The sequence below is a fragment of the Balearica regulorum genome, chromosome 13, assembly GCF_011004875.1.
Source record: "Balearica regulorum gibbericeps isolate bBalReg1 chromosome 13, bBalReg1.pri, whole genome shotgun sequence".
NCBI classification, from domain to species: Eukaryota; Metazoa; Chordata; class Aves; order Gruiformes; family Gruidae; genus Balearica; species Balearica regulorum.
The window spans coordinates 4,742,827-4,761,544 of NC_046196.1; the positions used below are offsets into that span (position 1 = coordinate 4,742,827).

The window sequence follows — 18,718 nt, forward strand, 5'->3', positions numbered from 1 at the left end:
CTTCCACTATCTCCAGTGGCAGAGAAAGGAAAGTCCTTAAACGGGGCTTGGCACAACGTTTCACTCTAATCTTGTAAGTTCTGTGTAATTAAGGAACTAAACCTTCAAATCATTAAGGAAAAAAGTCATTTTGGAAGACAGTATAAAGCTGGAACATGTGACTTACAGAAACATCAAGAAAGTCCAATATAAACATTCACTTGAATATTAAGATCTATACATTTAAATTTGTGATGCTCAGTCTCTCAAGATTTATTTATTAGTAAATCCTCTGATATTTCTGATGAATAATAGACAACATGTAAATGCAATTTTAGAGTCTATAAGTGGCAAGTCACTAGAAAATTCCATTGGGTTTATAAATGCTAAAATTATGGCCCCACAGGAAAACACACAGGAACCCAGCAATGAATAACTTAAAGCAAGATAATAATATCATCTGAATCCCTTAACAAGGCCTCAAAAGCCTTCAGGCAGGTTTCACAGTCCAGTATATCTATATCTTTTTCTACATAATTAAACATCTCTCATTACTGGAATCCATGATATTTACACTTTGACCCAGTGATCATGAGGACAGATCCAAGATACCTATACAAGTATTATTTATTTTTCAGCAGAAGACTGTTTCAGTGAATGGGTTTGATTCAGAGCTTGAATGAGGATGAAGGTGGCTGTGATAGGAAATAACGCCATGCATATAACGCAAAGCCTTTCTTTTGGAACTTCAGAAAAGAAATACAATACAATTTGAGTACAATAAGAAGGAATCAGGAATCATACATGCAAACACACGCACATAAAGATTTCTATCAAACTGTGCAGTGCAGCTATTGATTGGGAGCAGCAAGACAGCAGAACCTGATGAATAATTTGAAGATATATGCCGTAAAATCTCAGGATGGAAAACAGATGTAAACAACATGAAATCTTGTTTGACTGGATGCCATCTGCATAGAGAACTATGACAGATTCTAGCTAACACTACATCAGAGGTGTAAACTCCTGCTTTGATAGAAAGAGATGAGGCCACTGAAAGACTTACAGGAACTCAGAGCTCATATACTACCGGCAGGATTAAAGCTTAAACACTGCAGAGTTTGAACTGTTTGGCACCACTTTCTTTTACTGAAATACTGGATTTAGAGACTGTGAATCTACTAAAACTACACCATTCTCCTACTCAGTGGTCTAGGAATGTGTACCTAAATGGGTATAACAAAAAGATTTCAGTTAAATGAAAATGTAATAAAGTTGGTCCCTTGATCCAATTAGATAGTCACACTCTGCTACATACTATTGACTGATTGTGCAAAGGAATCTCTGACATTTGTTAGCAATATATTCTCAGTTAATCATGAAACTCTTGTGACAACACAGGGGGAATGGGAAGTGGGAATGTACTACAGACCTACGACAGAAAAGAGTTAGTGTTCCACTTGCAGCCATACTCACAAATATGAAACATATTTCTTGTTTGAATGAAAAGATTGACAATTGGTTCATTACATGTTTCTCACAAGGTAAATGAACATTTGCCTGAACACTTAACCTGTTGAAGGATCAGCTCATAATGCAGTTCATACCTACAGGTTTTCAAACCATTGAAACTCTATGTAAAAATGCAAAACTCACTAAAAAGGTTACATGATTTCTAGAAACTACAAAAACTTCTAGTGCTATCAATAAGCAATACAAGGAAGTGAAAGGTAATGCCCATCCTTGTTCAGAGTAAACAAAGCACATGCCACCACATTAAGCTTCAATGAATATTAAATATTCATAAAAAGATAATATACTTGATTCCACCTTTCATTTCAAAATGTTTCAGTATGTCTGTACAGCCAAATCCTTATGTCTGTACTCACAGCTTCAACTGTATAAGGAGGATAAGGCCTTCTGTTCAATGATATATAGAGACACATACAAATATAAAACCCACAACTCTGATCTCAGTTAAATCACTGTCACTCCACTGATTTTACTGGGAGCTTCTACTTTTTTAGATTTCTTTCACCAAGATCCAGGTATACTCCATAACATAATCTGATCCTATAATTACTGCTTACAAATGCAAGGGAGATACCTCTCGAGTGGAATGCAACAGCTGTTTAATAACAACAAAATTGCACAACAGCTGAGGACAACAGTTAAAAAAAACCTAATTCAGCCTTCATCTGCAGGCAGAGTTCAGCTAGGATGGTTCTTTGCACAGAAATTGAAATTTGGAATAATATTCTTATAGAATTTCATCATCAGATAATATCAGCAGTGAATTCAATCAGAACATCTTCATTACTAACTTTAATCCTCAAAGTGCGTTTTTATTTTGTTGCAACTGTTGTACCTGCATTTACACAAGATTTACCTTAGAGAGAGAAGGGTGGAATTCCCAGTCTAAACAGAAATTGTACATGTTATTTGGTCTGAATCCTAATCATAATGTAGGGGTTGTCTTCATTAATTCCAGATATGAATAAAAAAGTGTAAACCTAATTGGAAGCTTTCATTCCAAACTATGTTGTTTTACTTTTTTTTTTTTCTTTTTTTACTGCAGAAACTTGACTGTTTTTTAAAAATCATTACCTGCTGTCCTAAAGGGCTACTCCCACCTCTTTATGCAGGGGAAGGATTCAGTGAGCCACAAAATCAGCAAGAAAATTTATACAATATAGAAGTGCATTTATCAACACAGAATCTCTTCAGGTGTTATTTATGGAGATATGATTGGCATGGACTTACCTGTAGGGGATCCCTCCATGACATGACCAACATAGGGTCCTTCTTTGAACATTGGCCTATTGTCATTTTGATCAATAACAGAAATATCTAGGCGGACTGGACCATCAATGGTTTTGCCACTTATATCTGTAACTTCAACTTCAAGCTGTATGAACAAAAAGAGGGGAGTAAATTCATTAGTTCACTATCACAGTAAGCAAAAAGTAAGAAAAATATAGCTCAGATCAGTGCTGCTGTAACCAGACCCTACCAAGGATACCACTTGCAGCCCATTCTTTTGGGCTAAAATCTTCTCAGAGCAGATTTTAAATCTAAGCAAAAGAGATAGACAGATGTACATTCAAATCAAGGTACCCCTTGGCAGCTTGAAAACACCATATTCCCTGAAGATGGAAATGACTAGGGTATTAAAAAAAAAAAAACCTCCTGTAAATTTGATGATAATCACGTGAAGATTTGGTTAGAATTTGTTTCTTTAATTTTTTCAAGTACATTTAGAGTGGATGCATATAGAACTATCACAGTATAATTCACATGTCTCCTAATGCTTAGTTAAAAGCCTTTTTCTTAAAAAAAAAAGGCAAGTATGCATTAGACAAATACATTTTCTCTATTATGATGGCATGAAGTATTATATTAGGTAATTTTGACAGGTCTCCAGCTTTTCTAATAAGGTATGGAAAGACAGAACAACATATGCAGTCTTATATAAGCAGATATATATACACACGCACACTCTCATCCCAATGTATGAAATCACCTGTTGAACATAAAGCTGACATATGCAGCTGAAGATATGTTTGGACTTCCTTTACTTCCAAAATCTGGAAAGAAAGATCGTATCATATAGCTCCACCCTCCAATCCAGTTGCAAAGGAAAGTAACGACCTGCTACCAAAACTTAGTCATTAGGGCAAAACATGCCAAATCTTCTTACATAACAGAAAAAGTCAATTTAGATTGCAATTGCATGCTATAACTGCAATTGTCTCTCCTCACCGCGACGTCAGTAAAACACAGCAATAAACTCATCAGAGGCACAGCTATCATTTTCATGTACCCTACCTGTCCCTGGACTCAAGTCTTTAATGGATTTAAGCCAGCCAGAAAGTGAACCTGAGCACAGACATTAATATCACCCTCTTCCAGTCTTTTCCTGAGAACGTGTTAGCAGCAGGGGCTGGAAGTCTCTAAGCATTTTGTTTATTCTGTTAATTTATTCTTCATTGCCATGTCTTATACCTGTAAGTTATTTATAAGCTAGTGATAAATCCTACTGGGAAAGAATTAGGTCAGAATTCTAAATCCTTATTAAAATGGATGGCTTATTATCACATCTCTCTGTATTTTGTTATGCATTCCACTTTTATAGTTCAGTGTGCTGGGTGTGAGTAGGAGTATTTGTTATGAGTAGACTATCTCTCACATACACTATTTGTAAATAGTGTCACAGTCCATTTTAACATCTACTCACTGCTTATCCTGACTTCTCTAGCAATTGTTCTTGCAAGCCTTTTCCAAGCCTTATTTATTACTATATATCTTAGCAGCTTAAAAGCAAACAAACACTCTGACATGAAGACAACTGATTCATGTCGCATTGGCACAGCTGAATCTTTATGGGGGCACACATCCCTTCAATTTCCAGGGCTTGTTTCTACTCTAAAGTCAATGTAGTAATCTTAGGATTGCATATGATATAAGGGGGACTAGGAAGGAAAATGCAGTCTTATTACTGAACTACATTAAAGCTAGATCCATTTTTAGATACAGTTGGAAACTGCTGACAAAAAGATTTATCTTAGTAAATGTTGACTCATTGGAACTATATTAATTGCTTTGGGAAATGGAAGAATAGCAATATTTCTCTGTGAAATTCCAGCAAATTCATTTTCAAATTCAAGATAATTTGCTCTTAATCTATCTCTCAATATTAAGTGACTATACTGCTCACTGGAAAGAACAAAGGCTTTGCTAAATTTAAAAAACTACTTCAGCTGTTTTATCAAAATTGTAAGTCATCTAAAGCAAAGGCCAATCTAACATTAGGGGTTTTTTTTCCCAGACTTTCACAGATTAAGGAAGAGAATAGAAGATTCTTATTAATGACTGAAATAGATTTGCTTTATCATTGCCAAATCCACTGTGTCTGAGACCAACTGTCCAAAAAAGTTGGCATAACAGGTCTGTAGGAATGGTTACATAATCTCTGTTTCATTTTATTGAGATGACAGAGGACTTCATTTTATTAGTCTTTGTACAATAATTTCCAGGCTTGTCCTAAGTGTTATGGGTTAACTCACCAGCTGCTTTTAAACCCACTCTTCAGAATAAAAGCCTGGAAGCACTGAAACTATGACCATCTATCTTTACACAATTAGTTTGTGAAAGAAGCTGCCTTATATCTTCTATTGCCCAACCAAAAACGCCCCACACAAAAAAAAATAAAAATCCATAAAGCCCCACTGTCCACAAAACAAAAAAAATAACAAAGTGAAGCAGCAAAAAAAACAGCAACAAAAAAAAAATATTGTTACTTAAAAAAACCCAACACATGCAAGGAAAAAAAGCATTCAAGTAAAAGACAATATTAGCACAAAAAACCCAAATTACTATGAACAGGCTGTAAATAACATCAGGTGGAAAATTAGATTGTGCCTAACTATCAGAAGAGTGAGATTTCAGTCTTTCAATATAGAAGGCAGGAAAGCCCATCTAGTTTAACGTAAAACTTGACTGATATATGAAAGATACTGCATTCATTCTTTTGATAGCAAGAGATTGTAATTGAACATTCAGAAAGTATCTAAGTTCCCACTTGATTATAACAACATAACTCTAAGGAAAAGTGGTAAGCATAGAGACAGATTTGGGCAACTTGACAAAAAAAAAACCACAAAACCCACACACACCAAAAAAAACCCCCAAAAAAACCCAAAAACAAACAAACAAAAAACCTGCAGAACTCTGTAGCTATTTATTATGTGAAAACCCGATAAGATTGACTATGCTTTCAATGTTCCAACTTAAAAGTTATGGAATTATGTTCATAATGATGAAGGTATGTTCATTATAATTTAACCAATCATATTGTCAGGAATACTTGAGGCTAAATCCCAATTTCCATTTTGACAAAAGTATACGTGCAAACTACAAAGGATAATCAAGGGTTTATGAGAACTCTTACACCTCACAACACATGTCTCCATGATAGGATACAAAGCAGAGTTTGGATATTGCTTCTAATATAGCTGAGAAACACTGATAAAATTAAGCACACCAATAAAACAGGGAAAAGCAATATAAAACCGAAAACTGCAGGCAGTAACAGATTTTAGGCTGTTTGTCTAGACAAACTCTTATTCAATACTCTCTATTCTCAAAAGGGACTTCTTGACTTCCCATCTAATTTCCCTCACTATATCTGAAGATCTTTCTCATCACCCCAAATATAAGGATTTTACCAGAAGTTTAGTAAACTTATTCAAAGCTGCGCAAACCTGTTTTAAGCACGATGCTTTATTTTATATAGTCTTGATTCTTTTCCACTCTGCAGTCAGCAACAACATTTACAGGAAGAGATAACCAGTCTCATTCTTACCATTACTTAAAGTAATTTCAAAGGTTTCTCTTCACAGAACGGTTGTTTCCATTCATTTATTGCTTTTGGTGAAATGATTCTGGATAGCCACCTTCCTTCTCTGCATATAAATGTCTATTTTTACTTTGCAACCAGCCAGCCAATGGCCCACACAAAATTAGATCATAAATTTGAAGTTTTTCATAAGTAAACCTGGAATATCTTTTAGCGCTTAATTATCTTCAAAGTCTAATATAGGTTCTTTAGTCATTAACTGCCTTCTAATTTTAATTTCCAACTCATTGCTGATAAGAATGTTTCTCACAGAATTCTTCCAGTTGTTTCAACAGTTGTTTTTTCCCCACATATTCCTCGTACCCAGCTTCGCCCAGCAGTGGTGTTGGTAGCAGGAGCTGCTGTGAGGCGAGGTCACAGCTGCCCCAAGCCGGTTCCAGCCGGTTCTGGCCAGCTGCAACCGGTTCCAGCCAGCTCCAGCTGGCTCCAGACAGTTCTGGGCAGCTCTGCCCCCACAGCACACAGCTGAGCCCTCAGCCACGCTGGTGGTGCCTCTGGGAAAGCGTGTGAGAGAAAGGGCAGAGCGCTGCACGGGGGTTTTGCCTTCATCTCAACCCATGAGCTTTTCATCCCAGTGCTCCAACCCACCACAGCAGGAAAAGCAGACGAGTAAAACCTGACCAAGACCAAGGAAAGGTGCATCATCCTGGAATTGGAGTACGCTCAGAAATCTGAAAGGAGCACTGCGTCATTACAAAAGACTGCTATGCCACTATCTGCCCCCATACCAGTTATTTTAGAATCATAGAATGGTTTGGGTTGGAAGGGACCTCAAAGCCCATCTAGTTCCAACCCCTCTGCCATGGGCAGGGACACCCTCCACCAGACCAGGCTGCCCAAAGCCCCATCCAACCTGGCCTTGAACACTGCCAGGGATGGGGCAGCCACAGCTTCTCTGGGCAGCCTGTGCCAGTTTGAGGTTATCTGTATAGATACAGACCACTGCTCGTTTTATTTATTCCTAGCTTGATTAGAATTATTATTGACAATACTTGTTAGGTTTATTTATCGTCAATTCTTAAGTGTGCATTGACAGTAAAGAAAGATGATGGACTTACAGATCTTTCATGTAGACAATTTCCTGGTAAGAAAGAAACATTTGACCATCTCAGGGTCATAAAAAGCAGTAAAGAAATTCTCTTTATAGTGAAAGGTTTTAGTAAAAATTTGATGCAATTACCTAAAACAACTCAGAGAAGGCAATAATTCAGACACATAGAAATTAATTACAATTACATTTTCCTACTATTAAGAATATGAATAAAATATTAGCTACTTTTTATATGGCACAAGAATAGATGAAGGGAGAGGATATAAAACCAAAATACATTGCTTCTAATAGGTACGGATAATTTTATCTCAAACTACTTGATGACAGGGTATCGATTACCTTAGCAAGGTTGTACAGATGATGGCAAAAAATGGCACCATTACCTGCAATGGGAGAATTTGGCTTCACATTCAGAGCTAGAGCCTAGGTGGGAAGGGATTAATTAGCTATTTTAAGTACTCCTATGAGCATCTTACTGAGGCTCTATCTTGCTAATTCATCCACTTAATTTAGATTCTGATTCCTCAAAAAAACAACATACAATTTATTACTCTAATTTTATTGGTTTCTTATAGTGACGTAACCTTTTATTGACGTGCCATCTCATGATACCTTCACAAGTGAAATATAAGCACTGAAAGAATCATTGCAGTATGAGGACACTGAACATCTTTCAGTTAACGTTCAGTACGTCGACTTTCAAAAGGCTAAAGCACTACCTTGGTAATTATAGGTACCATTGTATTCTTCTGTACATTTCATACTCATGAAGACTAGAGGTGAAGAAGCTGTGTCTTGGCTTTTATTTTTAGATAGATGTCTGTCTGTATTAGATATGTTTTATCTCTAACATGCTTTCTTGGAAAAACACTATTGGAAGAAAATGTAGAGCATTAGACAGTTTCCTGAAAGCAGACTTTCTCTTACCCTAAGCTGTAAAACATTTTACATACTATACAACTGCTATAGGTCTTCTGATTCATTCTTCTCCTAACAAGCATCTATGCAATATCTGAAAAGCCTTTAGACTTAGAAATGCAAAGATTGTTTTAAATTCCTACTAAATCTTTAAAGTAATCATCAGCTTATCACAAAGAAGTCTTCACTTCAAGCGCTCCTAAACTCTGTCCTATTTCTTTTCTTTGACATTTGCAAAATATCTTATTTTTTAATCAACCTTCAAATGCTAGTTGGCTCATACCTTTCTTCAGAAAGAAATCATTTGAAAAGTGATGTAATTCATGGAAAAGTGCAACATAGCGATCCAGTCTTGCTATGGGCTTATGTAAAACAAGGGAATTTTTTAGGCAATACTTCTAGTTAAAATAACCAAAATGTAGTTGGTTGAAATAACCAGAGAGTTTCATACTATTACTATAGTACAAATGGCTAGTCCTAGCAAATATATATACGACTGCCCTACTACACAAAACCACTGAAGCTCCTATCACAGAAAATACAGATTTAATTTTGAAACAATCTCTGTAAAGCCTTTAAAGAATTTCAGGACTCTATGGATCTCACTAAGAAAACTAATTAAAACAGCAACCAAACCTTCTGTGAATGCTTACATTTTTCTCTGTAAAACACGGTAAGTTGGGCAATATATAGACTGTAACTGCATATGGTCTACAAATTGAAGAAAGCAATACTGTAGGAATTAACAGTGGGAAAAGATTCCAAACCAGTCATTCAAATAATTTAATTCTTTTTACCATTTTTTCAACCTCCATTAACAAAAGAAGATTAAAGATCAAAACGAATATAGAGAAAAGGATTTTCTTTCCAAACAAGTATAGGGGTCTTTATGCATATACAATATATGACTTAAATAACACTCACTTAAGTGCATTCTTTAAATTAAACATGAGGTTTTACAATATCAGATGATTTCTATGGTGGCATTGTTATCCAATTCTACTCAGCAAGTCAGAACCACTGAAATCCAAAGAAAGAAGGGAAAGCTAAATTAAAAAATAAGGCTCATTGGAGTAGGACATTCCCCCAGCTACCTTTAAGTAGTATTCTCCTAGACAGCACCATACACTTTGCAATGGCCCATCAAACTATAACTGTTCTGCATCTCCAAATCAGGTGAAAGACGGAAGAGCTTTAGCAAAGACCTCACTAAAATAAAAGTTTGCACTGACCTATCTGCAGTTATTTCATAGTTCCTATTTTCTTAGAAAACTACCTCTTAACTATGTGCATTAATTAAACAAAAATTTTAAAAATCCACAAGATTTCTACCTCCCAAAAGAACAACAAAGGATGAATTCTTCATTAGGTAAAAGTCATTTCATCTTCTTTGATCACATCAGATGCAAGGCATTGTAGACACATTAATAGAAGTTTTGTGAAAGGGAAGAGGAATTTAACATTATAAACAGTCAAAGATGTTCTTTTCTCACTAGTTTTAAAGGTTGTGGTCTTAATATTTTTATTCATTAGTCACATAAGTAGACTGAAAGGTCAATGTCAATATCATAATATTCTGGTTTGTGAAATGTAACATATCAAGTTGTTCCGAGCAAGTACCAAGGAATAAATATTTAACTGGTACTCTTTATATGATTTAACTTTTTTTAATTTCCTGGAACTAAGGCAAAAAAACCCAGCGACAGTATGAATGTGTATTTACTTAGCCTACTAGAACTGGAAGAAAGGGGGATTTAATTTATGCACTCACACTGGTACAGAACTCTTCATTGGGGAAGTCAGAGCAAAACAAGCTGCAAAGACTAGTCTGATGCTTGATAACAAGACCATACATAAATAGAAGAACAAGATAAAGTGTTTAGTGAAATTAATTGTGCTGTAATTTATGTTTGAAGATGAATGTCATTGGACAGCAAACTTGGGTTTTTTGGGAAACGAAAGGGGGTTGAGGAGTGGAGAGATGAGCCATAAGAGCAAAGTAATAAAAAAAGATAATGCGAGGAAAGAAGAAATGATGACAAATACCGTTAACCCTTCCTAGAAGGCCTTGTCTGAGCTGAGTCAAATTCAGCAATACTCCTCAGAACTGACCTGACTCTTGTCCCATGGTCAAACAGGAGGCTATCTGGTAGCACAACTAGTGGCAGGAGCTGTCTCATACCCATCTAATGCAATTCTGACTGGTCCCTGCAGCTGTGTCCTTCCCAGCTGTCAAGTCTAACAACTCTTTTTTTTTTTTTTTTTTTTTTTTTGAGAGAGAGAGAGAGAAAGAAGGGACAGAGGAGGAGAAACAGAAGTACCAACTGCGTCTTCATAGTTTATACATTTTTTACTAATAAGAACCTTAACCTTCTCAAAGCTAAAGTTGCATTTTAACCTATCAACAGAGAGGTTTATCTATATGTGGCTATAAGACATAGCAAGATTTCCACATAATTTCAAATGTTTTTTCTTTAAACAAAACCAGCCCAAGTCAAGAAAGTTGCCTTAATTAAATGATAACTTTCTGTATATTTTCCACATAAATTTTTGTGCAGTAAATCTTTCTATTGTGAATATCTTGCTGTTCATCCTTCCCTTGAAGCAGGAAGTGCAAGAACATTGTCTTTGCCAGTTTACATTCAGTAAAGGCCAACCTCCAAAAGCCCATTGCACCTGCACCTCCTGTTGGCTTGAGATAACATCAGAAATAGTCCATCTGTCTGGAAAACCTGGAACTGGCAATCCAGAAAAGCCACTACATCTTGGGGGAAGGATCTTCCTCAGTGTAAGAAAACAAATCTTGAATGACTAAACTAGTCATAACAGTATTTGGAGTTTTCCAGGTTCTTTATCCTGTACTGGCAGTACTAGAGTCTGTCTTCTAGCACCAGCATGTCTCTTGATTTGCAGTTCACTTTACAGAATACGCCTAGAAGATGCCATCAGTGAAATATGCTTATTGCTGCAAAATGAAGCTAAAAAATATTAAATGTATAGCATTTTATTTTAATATATTAAAATTCTTCCATAGCATTAAACTAAGCAATTATGATTTCACTAATTGAATGTATATGCTGTAATGCTATTAGTGTCACAGCAAATGTGTTTTCTTCCACAGCTGTGTGTGTCTGAGTCACAATATTGCTAAAAGGGTGCTGTTTTCTTGTAGAACTCAAGTCCTGAAAATTTTTCTCTGCTGTGAGCATAAAATGGTCCCTTTCCTGTGAACAAAATCATAGAGCAGGAAAACAGAAAAAAAATATAGAGAATGATGGCATAAACCTCAGAGAAAAGAATACATTAAATACATACTCATAGAAAGCTTGTACCAAAGTGAACTCTGCCTTTTCTGCAGGACAACACTAAACTCAATTTCAAAAAGTATTTTGAGGTTTTTAGCTCATTAAAAATAAAATAAATAATTTTGGATTTTGTAGAAGCTTTCTTGTATGTCAACAGAAAAGTTAAACCCCAAAATGGATAACTTAATCTCATATTTTTTATCACTTATTCCTGAGGATCAAAGCCAGTCATCAAGTCATTTATTTGTGTCAGCTTGGGACAGACAACATTTACTCTTGTGAGTTCTTGTGACTATTATTTGAAGATTTCATATTTTTAATATTTAAATATTTGTAAGTAGTAATTCTTTGCACATGGTGGATTCCTTCTGCTACTCACAGAATATTTAGTTTTATGTATATGATCAAATGCTAGTAATCACTAATTTTTCAAAGCTTCAGTCCATGTTATGCCCTAGATCCACCCCTTTTAAAATCCAGTCTCTCTGACAAATGTCACTGTCTAGAGAAACTCTGAGTGCACGTGCAATCCTTGCTGCGCCTGTGGACTATTGAAATGCAAGCAATATAAGAACTTTCAAAAAGGCTCAAAATCACCATCCTCATTTTAGATGTGGACATAAAGGAGGTATGAGGTACTCAAACTGATCATAAATATCCTGATTAATTATGATAGAACTGATGGAACCAACTGATGCAATATAGCAGAGTGTTTCAAGAGAAAATCAATTACATAAATAAGATAGGCAAAAGATGGGAGAAGAAACAGAGATGAAATGACTTCACCAAAGCCGTACACCAGACAAAAATTTAAATCAAGCTTGAATCTAAGTTTTTTGATCTCCGAATGCAAGACTGATAGCTAAATTCTATCTCTTGCTGAGCAAGTGATGTAAAATTAGATTTACAAAGGTTATTAAGCTACCAACATGTGCACAGTGTGATTTTTCAAAGTGCTTTACAAGACTGGATAATATATCCTATTAAAATCAAAACACCTTTGAAAGAGCTTTGAAAACCTGATTGTCCTCTCAGTGTCTCATTTTCCCCCCATTAAGCACTATTCGACAGCTGTATAGACACAAAACCACAAATGAAAATAATTTTCTGCATCCTCACAACAGAAAGCTGCATATTTCTACGGGTCTCTCATATAACTACAAAAATAGAATTCAAATTACTTCTGAAGCATACTTCCTGTTAAGTATTATCTATGAGTTTTGAAATTAGAATGCCCACTCCAAAAATAACCTCAGTGAAATGAGAAGTAAAGGACATCCCTCAAATCTGTGGAGCAATACAGCTCTTCAAAGGAAGCCATGTGTACTTCACACAGACCAAAAGTATTACAGATGATCATATAAATACTAATTAAAATCTTCCCGTATCACAAGAGAACATATGTTGAGCCCCTCAAAAAAAACGGGGGGGGGGGGGGGGGGGGGGGGCAGAGAGAGAGAGACGATCAGGATTCACTAAAGCAATCAAGTCTAATCACCACAAAAATATTAAATTAAAGAAAATCAAAAAGAGAGGAAATGGGACTGAAATAAAGGATTAAGACATAAGCTGTGCCAGAAATCTTAGGCTCTATGCTGTACCACAAAACCAACAAAGACCCTTACTACAAAAAAAAAAAAAAAAAAAAAAGGGAGAGAGAAATGGCTTTGCACTTTAAAATAGCTCCAAGCAGTATTCAAGCACTGCTCACCATTCTTACTGCTTCAAAAGAACTCCAAATGGCATGTAGGAAGTCGCAAGAGTTTAGCAAATTTCATCTCTCAGAAGGATTCACAACAGGGTCAGAGAGAGCCCATAACTAATCAGACCCACAACAAAATTCCAAGATCTAAAATGCATCGGTGACAAGAAAACTGACTTACTTAGGCATAAGAAATAAAGGTCAGTGTAAATGTCAGGTATATATCACACACATATATATTTTTCTTTGTTACTATTGCTTAACATATCTCTTCCTACAAACGAGTAGGAAAAGGTCTTAGAAGTCAAGGATCATTCAAGCTTATACCAGTCTAGTATAGATGTAACCAACCCGGCTTCTCTGTTTTAAAGAAACAAAACAAGGAATTACAAGAGCACTTGTACAGAGGACTTCACAAGCTGGACTGGAGGGCATGCAGCATACTGCTGCCTTGCTGCCCAAGTTTCTGGCTCTGTCAGCATTCCTGGGATGACATCTCATCCTCTTTACACTGTCAGCTTTCAAGCGACGAGCTGCAGCCAGGAGTCCTTCAAAGCCCCACCCAAGAAGGGAGTAAGAGTGCTTGGGATCTATAGTCTTGATGAAGAGAAAAAATTGATAATTTGGAAGCAAGGTTTTCCTAGTGAACTTTCTCTTTCTGAGAAATCTGCTTATTCTGTAAATAAACTGCTCTCCCCTTCAAAATTTGAAACAATATCAGTCTATTTTACATACTGTATTTGCTACAGCCTCAAAAGACTCAATTCCATTGTCTCCTTAAATTTCACCTTTTTAAAGCTTAGTCTGTAGAAGTCAGATAAAGAGAACTAGATGAGATTTATTTGTATCTGCTTTATAGGATTTAGATGTACTGTACTGCAAATCAGAAGGGCCGTGTGTTATGAAACCTACTCAAACTGCAGAGCTACAAAACCCCCATTGCCAAGAGTCTTTGCTGTGAAGTGTGGTGTTATGGTACAAAACATCTGCTATTCCCTTTTTCCAGCACATAGTGTGCCATGATGATAAACTCTTAAGTGTCCTCTTTCTGTACCTATACAGTGACGTTCAGATTTATTAATTTACTTTTATTCTGCTGCTAAATTTAATTCTAACTTCTTTCTCAATCTCTGGCAGCCTCTCACATACTCAGTGCACCTGCCTTACCAACTGGAACCTGCCTGTTTGACCACAGACCTGAACTACCTTCCACAGAGTACACCTCTCCTTCCTCAACATAGCCTTCTCTACTAAACAGTTTTACACTTTGTTGATTCAGTTGGCTAAGCCAAAGATAACATATTTCAATGCTGATGATAAAAGGACTGGGTGCTGGAAATGCCATCTACACGATTCGCTACCTATTGTATGTTTGGTTATATATGTCAGTAACAGTGAGTTTATCAATCTTCCTCGAGATCAACAAAAGAGGTTGTAAACTGTTAGATTATGAAGGTTGAATTTTGACATCTGACTGGCTAAATATATCACAGAAGTATTCATAGTTAGCACTTTGCTTTCATTTCCCTCCTGTATTCTTTGCCCAGCCTTAGCAGTTACAATGATATACGAGCACTGAAGGTAACAAAGCACTGTTTATCTTTCCCTGTTATTCTGAACTAAATGAATTTTTGCTGATTTTGTCTACAGTCAGCTTTATTGAATTTCACATTATGCCCAGTTGTTTTTTCCAAGAGGATGTCTATGGCAGATACTTTTATAATTCAGACAGCTGATCTTCCTGGTAACAACATCTAAACAGATTAGCACATCCCAAATCACGAACATTTAGCAGCTTCTCTGTTTCAGTGTAACAGTGTAGTTGTTTTTCCTCCTTTGTCAACAATGACAAGATATATATTTCATATACAGAAAAAAGGAAATATTTGAATGGTATCCATGTTAGTTCAGACATGTATATAATGGAAAGATATGCTGAGGGCAGTCTGATCTGAAATATGTTTCTAATTACCTGTTTTCCCTCTCTAAAACTAATCTTTGTAACTCTTAACATGCTGTACCATCTCTCTACATTAATTGTCAACAAAGAAAGATTTAGTCAGAGCCTCAAATTAGCTAAATTAACATGGCAATAGTCTCTTCTGAGTAGTCAAACAGTTCTAATGTAGCTCCCAAAGGATCAAGAAGGGTCTGCTACATAGTGACACATCAAAAGACAGAATTTATTTCATGTTATTTTATTTTTATTGCTCACATTTAGCCCAGGAACCTTCTGAAATGCTTCACTAGTCTTCAGCTCTGATGACAGCATTACCTGTTAAAACTATGAATCTTAAGGTATAATTGGCAGTTCTAGTGTGTCTCACCACACTCTTTTTTTTTTTTTTTTTTTTTTTTTTTTTGAGATCTCTGTGAACTCCAAATTACTGCATTGAGCATGTTAGTAAAGGCATCTCCTCAGTAAACTATATGCTCTACCACTTTCCCTTAATTTTGAACTCTCACTTGATGGTTTTACAATATACAAGAGCAGCAATTCCTGTGCTACATTTTCATACAGTTAGATCTCAAACGAAATCTAGAGATTTCTGAATTACTGTTTTTTCACTATCTTTCAGGACTTTATCTATGCTACATTTCTATATCTATTTTTTCTGGAGATAAAATAGACCTCTCTTTTTCTCTCCCTCACACTTCTGAACTGAAAATTATGACAACCCCATGTGAGCAATTTCCTGAATTCCAAGACTCACAAGTAACTGTCATCTTTTGTCTTTTTTTTACCCTTTTCAAACCCTCTGATAATTTACAAATCTTAACAGAAATTATTTTAAGTCCAAAAATAAAACTAAAACATTTTTTGCAAGGAAAATTATTATGTTGCAGATCTCTGCTTTTTCACTGCTTGAATCAAGTTCCATCAACTGGGAAAAAAAATGCATAGAAAAAGAAAACTTTACATATTTGGCAACTTACTGTTCAATAAAATAACAATTAGTTGCAAATTTCATAAAAGTTCTTCACTCAGTTCTGCTACATCACGAAAAAGCATTCTTCTCCTTCGACTTGGCAAGGTCACTTTTCATCAATATATTGCTGGTTCAAATATAAGATAATTTCTTTTATTTGGAGTAACCTATTTATAAATCCATCACTATTAAGTAACTTGCTAGCTCAATGCAAAACACATACTGAAACTCAGTTCAATCGATACCAAGAGTTTGATTTTTGAGCTCAAATCAGTAGCAATCCATCAACCATACAGAGCCTATTAAAGAGAGTAGAACTATTCTGTTTGTAACTGAGGTGTCTTGCAGAACTGAAGGTTTTTTACTATGACACCAAGTAAATTCTATGGCACCTGTATAATAAAAAGCGCCTAAAAAACTGTATAGCAAATGTATATGTAGTACAGTATCTTAAGAAATATGGAAGTAACAAACAATAGATCAGTGTAGTATGATCACTTGCCATATAAAATTGTTCAGTGAACACAGATACTGAAGACACAAATAAAAAAGTGTTGCGTGAACTGGTATCATTGAGCCAAGTTTATAATTTGGGAGAAACTCCTTCATATAGAATGCAGAATCAGCTGCAAAACCCCTTAAAATTATTAGGTCTACTTGTGAAAGCAGAAAGATCTCCAAATATTTTCTCAAATGTAAAGTTGGCCAAGAATAATTATCTTTGAGAGTATTCATTTCATTTTCTATCAGAGGAGGAAATGAAAACTAAAAGAAACATTCTAAAATCTCTAGTAGGCTGTTAATTTTTCTGTATGTTTTATGTTTTACAAATATGGATGTCTCTCACCTCCTTTCAAACTGTTCAATAGATGGCACTGTATGATCTTCTACAAATATCTTATACATACCATTAAGTGAAGATGGCTGAGAGACATATGAGTGCACTGAGTTTAGTCACCTACTCTAATTTTACTACACACAGCACTTAAAAATAATTACTCTTTATCAGAAGGTAAACAAGCTTCATACTAAGCAATTTAAAGAAAGTAAAGTTTTAACCACAGAAAACATGCCTGACAGAAACATATTTCAAGACCTTCATCTTTCACTAAAAGGTCAAAAAAATAAGCCTGTCTGTGGACTGCCTCTTCACCAAGGAACCAAAATTGTACAACAGCAACATTTTCCTGCAGAAAAAAAAAGGACATTAAGAGAAGGATGCACTGTCTGTTTAGTAGAATCTTGGGAAAAATCTTATAAAAATGCATACTACTAAACACAATATTCATAGCTCATCAAATCCTGACATGTTCTGGAATATGCTAATACCAAACTATGTCACTTCAACTGGGTTTGACAGCAGGTAAATTATATCATGTAAGAGTTTAACTAAACTGAAGTTGCTTACCAAAAATATCTTGATCTAGATAGGATTTTCAATGTTAGAAATGAAACAACAGACAAGAAAAGTGACATTAAGGGTTTTTTTTCTGCTTTATGTTCTGCTTTACCTAGTGGAAGATCATAGAAAGCAGAACTGAATAAATGGGGGTTTTTTACTTTTTCTCTGAACAGGTTCATTTTCAGAACGACATATATCTCTTAAAATTATCCATCAAGCGCTGTAACCGAACACATTTCAGCCTTTAGATTTTGAATACAGCATTGAATAGTTGTGCTGACCGATCTCTTCGGTCACTTGGCATTGCTGGTACACTCTGACTTGACCTCCCTTATAAACATTTACAGGGCTGGAATAAGTAATTTCCAGCTCAAAGCTTCATGGCAACATATGGTAGCATGATTATCCTATCCAATAGTATTACTACTATTTTAATCTATAAATATTCATATCAAGACCAAATTTCTTAAACTCTCATTATTAGAAAACAGATGCATGAACAGCCACTACTGCCATCACAGCAAACTTGGTGTTTGCTGTGCAAGTGTTTGACGTGCTGTTTTTCAAGATTCACATCATATAGCTAGTTTGGACTTTTTAATAGTATTTAATGTTTGTACAATAATAATTACTAAGTAATAGGTATAGTTAGATAATTTAACAGACACACCTGAGTAACGTAGAAATGAGGTCACATTGAAATCTGTAGTGCAAAAACCTACTTCCAGTTGCTAACAGCTGTGAAGGCCCAATTTTTACCTGAAAATAGTTTTATCAGTGATTTTGTTGCTGGAAGTGTCTTAAATCTTCAGTATTTTCTGGAAGAATGCAAACTATTTTTCTGTGATCTTGCTATTATATCTGCTGTACTTTTGTAACCTGATCACAAGAAATAAGATTATTGAATAAGATGACACTTGGTCAGCCTGCAGGTATGGAGCTAAGGATATTTTAAAATCTTTTCCACAGAGACAAATCTAGTATCAGCATTCATTTTTGTCCAGTCACATGGC

At 35.5% G+C, this 18,718-nt stretch overlaps 1 protein-coding gene across 2 annotated transcripts in view; it reads right to left on the bottom strand.

The window, feature by feature from the left end:
* The window catches only part of CDH13 (cadherin 13), a 496,783-nt gene that overhangs the window by 204,186 nt on the left and 273,879 nt on the right, over positions 1–18,718 (bottom strand). For both annotated transcript variants that reach the window (XM_075765776.1, XM_075765775.1), the window contains exon 6: positions 2,743–2,887. In XM_075765776.1, coding sequence (XP_075621891.1) covers positions 2,743–2,887 — 145 coding nt within the window. The remainder of the gene's footprint in view (positions 1–2,742; positions 2,888–18,718) is intronic.